At 42.3% G+C, this 12,106-nt stretch overlaps 1 protein-coding gene across 1 annotated transcript in view; it reads left to right on the top strand.

The window, feature by feature from the left end:
* Nucleotides 1–4,168: 4,168 nt before the first annotated feature.
* The window catches only part of LOC113119077 (forkhead box protein O6-like), a 32,210-nt gene continuing 24,272 nt past the window's right edge, over nt 4,169–12,106 (top strand). Inside the window, exon 1 of the mRNA XM_026288265.1 lies at nt 4,169–5,482. Coding sequence (XP_026144050.1) covers nt 5,024–5,482 — 459 coding nt within the window. The 5' untranslated portion in view covers nt 4,169–5,023. The remainder of the gene's footprint in view (nt 5,483–12,106) is intronic.

Below are 12,106 nucleotides of genomic sequence, written 5' to 3'. Positions count from 1 at the left end.
CCACATTGACGATTGGTTGATATTAGCTCAATCAGAGCAAAAGGCGCTTCAGCATCGAGATGTCGTTCTCGCTCACATGAAAGAGCTAGGGGTTAAGACTTAACGGCAAGAAAAGTGTGCTTTCTCCAGTACAGAGAACCACTTTTTCTGGGCGTAGTGTGGGATTCAACCACGATGCAGGCACGTATGTCACCTGCTCGGATTGAGTCGATCCTCACTGCAGTCGCGAGACTGAGAGAAGGCCGGTCACTCACTGTCAAGCAGTCTCGGAGATTGCTGGGTCTGATGGCAGCTGCATCCAACATGAATACTATTGGCCTGCTGTACATGAGACCCCTACAGTGGTGCCTCAAGACCAAGAGTTTCTCCCTGAGGGGAAACCCACTTTGCATGCTAAAGGTCATGCTGCGGTGCCTACGTGCCTTAGACATGTGGAGAAAACATTGGTTCTTGTCTCAGGGCCTGGTGCTGGGAGCTCCTTGTCACCGCGTAATGCTAGCGACAGATGTATCCCTCACCGGCTGGGGTGCGGTCATGAGTGGCCACCCTGCCCGCGTACCCTGAGGCAGGGGCCGAGGCCAGGGAATGGCGGCTTCAGGTGTGGTCTCTGAGGAGGCACAACTCTTAGCTTTCACCAAGGTTGTTGAGACTGTTCTCCAATACAGAGCTTCCTCAATGAGGAAACTGTATGCCTTGAAGTGGAAGCTTTTCACTTCTAGGTGCGGAGACCACCAGCTCGACCCAGTTAACTGCCTGGTTGGTACAGTGCTGGGGTTCCTGCAGGCTGTCCGCAGGGTTGACCCACTCCACCCTCAAAGTCTACATGACAGCCATGGTGGCCTACCGCGCCCCTCTTGTGGCCAGTCAGTGGGCAGAAAACCTCTGGTTACATGTTTACTCCATGGTGTGCTGAGGCTGAGGCCTCCGGCCAGAAGAACCTTATGCTAAGCGGTGATCAAGATGCTATCCTAAGCCTAGAGTCCTCTGATCTCCCCTCTCCTGGGGGCCTTTGGACGGATTGTCCCCGATTACTGTCAGGCTCCTGTTTCCTTCTCTTGCTTTAGCTGTGCTCTTCCACACTAGGCAGAGATTTGAAGTCTGGCGGCGTGGGCATTCTCATTCCCCAAACGTTCTCGACGCACCTCGAGTTCCTGAAGAGGAACGTCTAAGGTTACGTATGTAATCCTAGTTCCTCGAAGGAATGAGACGCTGCGTCGCCGTGCCACACTTCTGGCATCTCTGGCCGGCGCTTGCTTCATCCTTTGAGGCTGATTACCGGCTTCGCCACTCATGTTTTCATGCTTCCTGGTCTCTGACATCACCCGCCTATGATGTCTCACCCTTCCATTGGACTAATTACACATGTTATTCAGAGATGTCAAGCTGGAGGCGTTCCCCAAACGTTCTCGACGCAGCGTCTCGTTCTTTCGAGGAACCAGGGTTACATAGGTAACCTTAGTCATTTTTACCCAGCAGCTGAAATTCAAGACCTATGCTCTAGGAGGCAGTATTTGTGAGTCACAACACATGTGCAATATTTAACAACTGCACAGTTTTATTGCACCATTCCTTTTAGGCTTTCATATAAATAACCCAGCACGTGTTCTGCCCCATATTTCCACAGTGCTGGGTTGCCAAAGAACCCAAGATGAATGGTTTTTAACACAACCTTTTTTATAGTGTAAATGGCCATTTATTGAACATATCAATAAATGTTGATTTCCAATCTATTGTGGGTTCATTTTAAGCAAGAATTACATAAATTTTTAAGCAATAATTGAATTAAATAGAAAATTCAGTCAAACAATTGACCCAGCTTTTGGAGTCTTTCAATGTAAAAATATACTCCAAAACATCATGAACATTATTTTACCTCTCGACATAGTAGAATGTGTTAAACTGAGCCGAGAGTACTGTAGACACTCTTCCCTGCAGCATTGTGAAATTAGCTAAAAGATTATGTAAGGAGGAGGGGTTTGTAGAACTTTGTGAATGATGTTCCGTCTCTGTGGAATATTCTGTGGAATCTGCAGGTGCGGATTCTGTGTGGGCCTGCTAACAAGCTTAGATCAATTGTAGTGAGGCAGGATCAAGTCTAAGCTTCTTTACTACCCGGAATAAGGAGTTTAATGTTTAAGTAACTAAATCACAATTACAACAGAAGCTGCAAAGGTGGGTCACATTAGATTAGCCACATTAGCCAATTAGTAGTATGCGTCAGGTATGATAAATGTCCGACAGTCAGATATGTTGACGTGTTTCAGAAATGTTTGCACACTCTTATGGCATTTACTTGCTTTATGGAAAATATGACACTGCGGTTTTGGTTTGGTGGACATAATTTGAAACAAAATGATTATAATTTAAGGTGCTTTAAACTAAGTGTTTGAAACCAACATACAAAACCACAGCTAGCTAAAACTCAGATTGGTGTAACTGGACGATGGTTAATAAAGCTTCTATAGCTCTTGTGACAACTAGCTCTCAGGAAGTGAAGGCGAGTACTCCATTAAATGTGTTCAGCTGGCTCAGGCTCAGTGTTTTCATTCCATACTGTAGGAGTCACACCACATTCCTGTTACAACTTCATTGTGGCGCATAAAAATCTCCTTTCCAAAACCACAGGCCCATGTGTTGTGAATTAAACCTCTGTTTGTTCTCATTTACAGCATTTCTCTCTCTTATCCCTACCTTCCTCTGCATGAAGCTCTCGCTCTCCCTCTCTTTTCCAAATTTTGCGTTGTAAAAGCAGCATTTAATCACGATGAAAGCCTTCCACTATTGAGCATTGGAGGATTAGGTTGCCATGGACGACCAGCTGTCAATGGTCCACCTTCACGTCACCGTTGGGGGATTTTCCACCCAAAAAAAACGGGTTACGGGTTTTATATGTATAGATTGGCACCGCCCAGCTGTGCCGCGGCACGGCCAATGAGAGCGGAGCGGTGTCTAGAAGCGGGCGGCGATTGGCGGAGCGCGTCCGCTGGCCCCTCCCCCTGTCAGATTCCATAGAATCTGATAGGCGCGCTGTGGCTCGCGGCGTGGGCGGAATCCCCTCGGTCAATTTATCAGCGAGCCACACACGAGCCGCGCACTGAATGTCACGGTCGTTCATAGACAAGAGAAACGCTTGCCAAGAGCCTTCGTTTCCTCCTCATCCGAAGCACACTTGGCAGAGTGTTTTTTGGCACTGCGGTGTCTCTCATGGATGATATGATGTTGGGCTGGAGATTATCTACTGACATGCGTCCATGAATAGCCGCTCTCGAGCGTTTTTCATCGGGGACTACCGTTATGTGGGCAGTAAAGCCGTGTGAAATGCATGCATGCCCACTCCGCTCACATCCCTCAGACTGTCAACGCAACAGGTTGCATTGCATTTCCTAGCAAATTATATATATATATATATATATATATATATATATATATATATATATATATATATATCCTGATTTTTCATTGAATATATTTATAATATAATTTGCTAGGAAATGCATATATGCCTAGCACTTATTACTTATTCTTTTGCTACAGGTCACCAACTATTTTTTACATTCAACAAAAGACAGTTTTTGACATTGATATATAGGCTATTTTCAGATCCTCATATTCACTTACTGCTAGTATTTCAGTTGATTGTAGCTATTAGTTTTAATAGCCTATGGATTATTCCAGTTGATTGTACCTGTACAGTTCTAACACTAGCAATTCATCACTAATGCCTATTCAACTATTATGCCAGGTATTAGTATACATTTCAGTCAGTGTCCCAACTGAACAGACACTAGACGACCTGTTTATTAGACTCCAATGTTTATTCCATTTGGAAATAGCAACATTTTGTTTATCTCACTTGAATTAGGCTACTGTATGTTTGACCTATATTGGATTCAATCCAAGTACAGTGTATAACGATAGTGAAACTGAAAGATGGTAAATTGGATTAGGCTACTTAGGAATTGGGAAAGTCATAAATAGGCTACACCTTTTTCCCCCATTCAGAAGCTGCTAGTAAATTAACAGTTAATTACAAAGAAACAGCAAATAACATTTGCAATTTGCAATTTTTTACAGTGTACTAATTGGAATAACTGTTAAAACTACTTGACATAAGAGATGGACGTGCAAGGAAATTCTGCATATGTAAATCTTTCTAAAAGGCATGCATGTTGTGTGGTAGAAGATGCGCGTCCCCCGGATAAACCTGTTCTGGAGGGAGTGACTTGATCCAAGCGCCGTCCAATTATCTTATAGCAGCATTTATCCGCCGCTACAGCCCAGACTAGTCATTCGCAAACAGGCGTGAACCAATGTGGAAGCAATGCTCGTTTGAATATTCTATCTTACGCAAAGAAAAGGAGGGAAAAAACGCGTGGGGAAATTGACAATCGGGAGAAGACGCAGCTGAATCGCGCGGCTCCATTCACGCCGTGTCTACTATCAGTAACAGTGACTGAGAGACCGCCAACAAATCTGCGGAGAGAGAGAGAGAAAAGGGACGGGAGAGCTCCAGACAAACGGAAACTGTGGCCAGACTCCAGAGGAAGTCAATTGATTTCGCCCTTCTTGATGAGAGAGATTTACAAGCGTGTCTGTCAGACCGTCTGTCAAAGCAATCAACAGTTGGTGCGAGCGCGCGATTAAAGGGACTTTGCACGCGCGAGACGCTTCAGTGATGGGTGTGTGATTTCAGCACCTCAGCCCTATGGACACCCGCTTGCGTGTGACTGAATTGTTCAGTAATATGGAAGACAGACTGTTGCACATCGTGATGCATTGGATGCTTTTGCGCGTTTAGTACACCACAACAGACCAGAGACAGGAGAATGAGCAATCTATTCACGGATTCCGGAGCTTCTGCGTTTATTCTCGTTTTGCATTTGCTGTAAAAAAAGAAAAAAAAAAAGGAAAAAGAAAAAAAGACTACAGACAGAGAGAACCCCACACAGTATAACCTCACTGGATTTAAGGGCGCATTTGTTGCTTTTCCTCTTGACCTTGCCTTGTGACACTCAAAAGCAGCATGTTAATGATGGAGAGCGGCGGCGTAGACGCGCATCAGGTTGAACTGGACGCCGACTATGAGCCGCACTGCCGCCCGAGGTCGTGCACCTGGCCGCTGCCGTGTCCGGAGGAGGAGAGCCGCGCGCTGCCGGTGAAAGTGGAGCCGCGCAACGTGCCGGCGTGCCGGAGCGGAGGGGCGCCGACGGAGTTCAAGCATCCAGCCGGCGCCCCGGCGCCTATCGCGGCCGCCCCAGCGTGCATGTCCGGCGCCGCGCTGGATGTGGCCGGCCAGCTGCGCAAATCCAAGTCGTCGCGCCGGAACGCGTGGGGCAACCAGTCGTACGCGGATCTGATCACACGTGCCATTGAGAGCACCCCCGAGAAAAGGCTCACCCTGTCGCAAATCTACGACTGGATGGTGCGCTTTGTGCCCTATTTCAAGGATAAAGGAGACAGCAATAGCTCCGCCGGCTGGAAGGTACGGTCGCCTTGCACCTGATAGCGCGTGCGCGTGTGTGTGAGCTCCATGCTCTGTAGGAATCTCGCATTATACAAAAGGCAATTCTTTGATACCTACATGCATTTGACACGATGCGAGGGCCGGTCACTAAATCGTGCATTTGAAACGCTTTCAGAGCGTCGGGGGTAGAGCTTGGTAGAGTTCATTGCTCTTACAATATTTTAAATCGTTTCTGACGCATCGAGCTTGGTTATGACGCGGTCAGTGTGATGAGCTGGAGTAGGCAGGTCACCTGGGGGACACGCACGGTCCGGCCCGCTTCCCCGCGCGTCGGCCACGCACGCACGCACGCCTGTCTGTCTGCTCTGAGATCTCCAACACCCTCCTCCTCCTAACCTCCCTCCCTCTGCCGTCTTCTCTTCAGTCCTAACATCCTTCCAAAAGATTACTGGAAATAAAACAGGCGGTGTAAAATTGTAATTAAAACATTACATAATCGAAAATGGTTATTTAGTGAAGCAAATACAGCTGCATAATTGCACCACATTGGTTGGCAAAATAATAATAATAATAATAATAATAATAATAATAATAATAATAATAATAATAATAAAATACACTGAATGTTTCAGCTGTTCATTTTTATTTTAATTTGGTTCAGAGGTTTTAATGAGATCAGATTTGATAGTTTGAGCTATATGCACATGCTCTCACTGCACAAGCTTCATGGAGAACCCAAGGGACCTCTGTCTGTCTCTCTCTCTCGGTTCCCTCAGCACTAACTTCTCAGTTAGAAAATGATAGTCAGACACAGCTGAACCTGAATTCTTGAATTGTTTTCTCCCTGTGGTTTGTGGCTTTCTGGCAAGCATTTTAGATCACAGAGATCTCATCACAAAACATCCAGAATGACAGAAAATCATGAAGTCTACTGATTGGAGATATTTATTGTGGCCTTTTATAGATAAAATACAATACCAGCCAGAATAACATTATGTTTTTGTATTAGAGAACAGAGTTAAAATCATAGAATTAATATGTATTATGTACAGTATATTATATTATTATATTGTTATTACATAAGTATTATCAATATTAATATTAATAATAAAAATAATCTATTTGCTCTTGGTTTAAAAGGATAGCGAGCTCTTGTTTGAATTCATCTTGTCTTACAATTATTTAATTTTTGTCATATCTGTGCAATAGTTGATACACACAGGCCTTATATTACATCATCAAAACAACGGGAGTTTTTAAAATTTCTAAATGCGATATTTACCTCACGCTAAAGCCTTGTTTTCTCATTGGCTACAGAGGACAAAGACTAAGGCTAAACTAATCTTAAGCCTGTAGTTTTAAACTGCAATGAAATCTGCTTTAATTCCTAACATGACTTGTTTGTGCTGCCCGGGCATGCGCAGCTGTATGTCGCTCATATGTTCCCATAAGGCCAGGGATTTGATTGGCTGGCAGGAGATAGAAATGGAGAAAAACAACTTGATTGAATCAAAATAAGGTTGTGGAAAACAGACCATGCTCACACATGTTGGCCACAGAGCATTTGGTGGCAGATTTTAATGCGCATTTACTGTAATTCTGATACATGCGGGCCTGTGCGCAACACACAAACAATACACATAAAAAAACACGCAAACGTATTTACTTATACAACATAGATAGATAGATAGATAGATGGATGGATGATGGACCTGAAAGTGGTTTGGAGCAGACAGAGATCACGTACAGCCAGTGCCATTGAAAGTACTCTTTAATAGCTGTTGTGTAATCCTGTCCGAGAGCGGCTTGTCTGCTGTGGCAGCCGGTTTCGTGTCTCTCGGCTGGCCTGGCTTGGACATTGAGCCTCGCCGTCTTTGGCATCAATTAGCTGCTATTAATAGTTGTGGTTTTGTGTGACGGCTCGGATTATGGCTGTTGTGCGGCGGGCAGAAGGGCAATGGAGAACACGCATGGCTCATTCAAATGACCAATGCATGTGGTTCATGGAGGGATGCCATGTTGGAATGTTTTGCTTTCATGTTCGCATTCTTTTAAAGTGTCTCTATGTATCTGTGGTTTAATGTGAGGTTTTCAAGAAGAGCCTGCTGATGTGAGGCATCTGGTATAATAGTACACCAATAGTGTGTCACATCCTGTAACTGGCTGTTGAGACGTATGAAATCACTAATCAGATTTCCTCAAGCCTTCCAAGGATTTATTGCGTTTATCTGTGATTTTAAAATAAGTAATGGGATGGGGCTCACTGTTAATGCATGTGTGTCTACAGCGGTTTATAGGTTTTTCCAGACAGTGAGAATGTATACTGGATATGCTGTCTATTGCTTTATCTATAGCCAAAGTAACATTTTATAGCTCAGAGGTTGCTTTTTCAAAGAACTTTATGGAGAGCTCAATCAAATTTAACTTGTCCTCAGATATTTTTCCTTGAGCATAAATAAAAAAGACAGAAATTGTACAATTATTGGCATAAGCTAAGAATTTAGAGCTATAAAATAAATGTGGATAGTAAAGTTCAAAACATTCAGTCTGGAAAGGTACTGATGAGAATCTTGATTATCAGATGAGACGTTGTTTAAATGTTGTTGTTGTTGTTTTTGTTGAGAAAAATCTGAGAAAAATCTCATAAGTAAAAGGAAAAGTTACATTTTTATCCAAACGCATTCCTTTCTTGAAGAAACAGTTAAAAGATTAGGTCTCATTTGCGATTGCTGTTAATTATCTACAGTAGGATATCAATGTAGAAAAAAGGGGACAGATGCTAAATTCAAAGTTAAAACACTTGCCTTTTATCTTCATTGTTGTAACTATATAACTTCATAACTGAGTGTTAATGTGAGAGGAGAAGGCACAGAAGCTGTAGAGGAGATAATGAGCACACATAGTAACAAAAGAGTGAGAAACAGACAGAGATACATGAGCAACAGAGGCAGTAATTTAGTAATTGTTGACTGGGCTCCTCATTCACACTAGCTGGGGCAGCGCTGGCCAGCCTGGCATAGATGCAGGGCAGATCTAAGTGCCAGGCTATTTGGCCAGAGCCATGGTTCAGTTGGATGCCCTCAGCTCTAGAGAAACACTGTCATTGTTACTCCCTCAAAGACTGTGTCAAAGAAATGACTGCAGCGTAGTCGGCCATACTGAAAACTCTGAAAGCATATTGTAGTGTAGAGTTGAAACATCACATAAATAAATAAATTAGAATGAAGGTTATTATTGGAGATAAGATCAGTGGTTGAGACATAAAAAAAAAAAATCACTATGACTTTTTTAGTCCTAATTCTTATTCTCACAAATGACTCATTTGATGCTGTGTCGAGTGGGGCGTCATAAATATCATGTTAATGCTATAGAATTAGTTCAGTGCCTTTACTGCATCTGGTTGACTCTCCAACACAGGTGGCAGTATTGCCCCAAAATGCTGGTTATTTCCCAACATTAAATGTAAAAAAGACACTACTATAGACTATAGACTATAGACATTGAACTATAGACACTACTATAGTTCAATACCACGACTTAGGTGCCCTTGAGCAAGGCATCGAACCCCCAACTGCTCCCCGGGCACCGCAGCATAAATGGCTGCCCACTGCTTCGGGTGTGTGCTCACAGTGTGTGTGTGTTCACTGCTCTGTGTGTGTGCATTTCGGATGGGTTAAATGCAGAGCACAAATTCTGAGAATGGTCACCATACTTGGCTGAATGTCACTTCACTTCACTACTGTTCTGTAACAAACAGTCCACTGAAGGCATGTATTCCAAAGTAATCCAAACAAATACAAAACAAAGACTTGACTTGGATAGATTTGTCTTGGCATGAACAGACTTGACTTGGCATAAATAAACTTGACTAGGCATAAACAGATGTGACCTGGCATGCACAGACTTGACTTGGCATAAGCAGACATGAGCAGAATTGACTTAGTATAAAAAGACTTGACTTGGCATGAACAGACATGAACAGGCTTGACTTAGTATAAACAGACTTGACTTGGCATGAATAGTCTTCAGTTGGCATGAACAGACTTGAACAGACTTGACTTGGCTTGAATGGACTTGAATAGACTTGACTTGGCATGAACCGACTTGACTTAGTATTAAAAGACTTTACTTGGCATGAACAGACTTGACTTGGCATGAATAGACTTGAACAGACTTGACTTGGCATGAATAGACTTAAACAGGTTTTGACTTGGCATGGATAGACTTGAATTGGCATGAACAGACTTGACTTGGCATGGACAGACTTGAATAGATTTGACATGGAATGAATAGACTTGAACAGACTTGACTTGACATGAATAGACTTGAACAGACTTAACTTGGCATGGATAGACTTGAACAGACTTGACTTGGCATGAATAGACTTGAACAGACTTGACTTGGCATGGATAGACTTGAACAGACTTGACTTGGCATGGATAGACTTGAACAGACTTGACTTGGCATGGATAGACTTGAATAGATTTGACATGGAATGAATAGACTTGAACAGACTTGACTTGGCATGGATAGACTTGAACAGACTTGACTTGGCATGGATAGACTTGAACAGACTTGACTTGGCATGGACAGACTTGAATAGATTTGACATGGAATGAATAGACTTGAACAGACTTGACTTGACATGAATAGACTTGAACAGACTTAACTTGGCATGGATAGACTTGAACAGACTTGACTTGGCATGGATAGACTTGAACAGACTTGACTTGGCATGGATAGACTTGAACAGACTTGACTTGGCATGGATAGACTTGAATTGGCATGAACAGACTTGACGTGGCATGGACAGACTTGAATAGACTTGACATGGAATGAATAGACTTGAACAGACTTGACTTGGCATGAATAGACTTGAACAGACTTAACTTGGCATGAATAGACTTGAATAGACTTGACTTGGCATGGATAGACTTGAACAGACTTAACTTGGCATGGATAGACTTGAATTGGCATGAACAGACTTGAACAGACTTGACTTGGCATGAATAGACTTGAACAGACTTAACTTGGCATGGATAGACTTGACTTGGCATGAATAGACTTGAACAGCCTTGACTTGGCATGAATAGACTTGAATAGACTTGACTTGGCATGGATAGACTTGAACAGACTTAACTTGGCATGGATAGACTTGAATTGGCATGAACAGACTTGAACAGACTTGACTTGGCATGAACAGACTTGACTTGGCATGAACAGAAACAAACTCATCAACAGGAGATTACACATTTCAGTACTTGACAGCAGACTATTGCAAAATGAGGGCTATTTATATAAAAACAACAAGGGTCACATGACAAGAACCAACCAATGAGAGACAAGACACATGACTAACACAACCAATGAGAACATGACACATGAACCAAAAAACAATAGCAGGATACCATGAGGGCAAGGGAATCACATGACTAGACAAGTTAAGTTCTACAAATAGCATGACAATATATTGTTATTGTGAACCATTTAGAAGTTAAAATCTGCTCTATACTCATTTTATGGAAGCAAAAATTATATCAAATTCACACAGTTCTATACATTACAAACATGTTTTACATGTCAGTCAGGTGGTTTCTTAGATGGGCGGTTCTTTGCCAGAATAGGTTTGAAGTAAACCAGACTCAATGCCAATAGTAAGTAAATAAAATCTGCTAGAAGGATTTGACTGCACCTGTCAATCTGTTGCACTGACATATGCTTTGAGGTGGAAATGCTTTATGATATGACTGGACGTTGTAATAGGTGTTGGTTGGGTGAACCAGGAAAATGCTAAATGCTGGATGCTCTGTTGGTGTGGCATTATCTATTTGCTAGTTTACTCTTAAAAATGACTGAATTATTTCATAGTGGGTCATACATATTATAAAATTACATTTGGCTTCCAGAAAAATGTACCAAACATCTTGCATGTATACAGATCTTTGTCCAGTAACATGCTCTATATAGGATGCAAATGTCTGTTTTTTTTTTTTTTTTCAGCATGAAATCAAAATTCAACCCATACATTTTGTAGATGCAGGCTATGATCTTATTGCAAATATATATACATATACATTTAATTAATAAAGAAATCAAAATGTTAGAGCTGGATCTTCCGGTAAATCAACAGACTTGTCTCTCCAGTAATATAATCGGTTTAAACTTTGTCCTCCACAATAGACAGAAATCACATACATTTTTGAGTGCAACGGCCACATTTCATAATCCAGTCAACAACCGATGATTAGAAACAAGTCCCCACCCTACATTTTAATTTTTTTAATTATCCCATTACACTCAAATGTACAGTACGTCACAATAGCTGTTAACTGAGCCATAACTAACAATACAAATAATAATAATAATAATTGTTCATGATTGTACGGCAAGAAGATAAAATAGTTTGATGTTCCATAGATATGATATACATTGATGTGTTGCACCACAGTGCTTTTATATGGCTGGGTACTATTAATGCATTATTATACGATGTGCTGGAATTGTTTGTTTGCATGTGTGAGAGACAGTCTGACGGGATTTTACGTCCAGGGGGGTTCAGCTCTCGTTAATAATTCAGATGAGGCTCGTTATCACGGCAGCACAGATCCTGCTCTGATTCCACCTTAATTAAAGTCATGAAGC

Source organism: Carassius auratus, chromosome 19, assembly GCF_003368295.1.
Source record: "Carassius auratus strain Wakin chromosome 19, ASM336829v1, whole genome shotgun sequence".
In the NCBI taxonomy this organism is placed as follows: Eukaryota; Metazoa; Chordata; class Actinopteri; order Cypriniformes; family Cyprinidae; genus Carassius; species Carassius auratus.
This window is presented reverse-complemented; position numbering and strand designations above follow the sequence as displayed.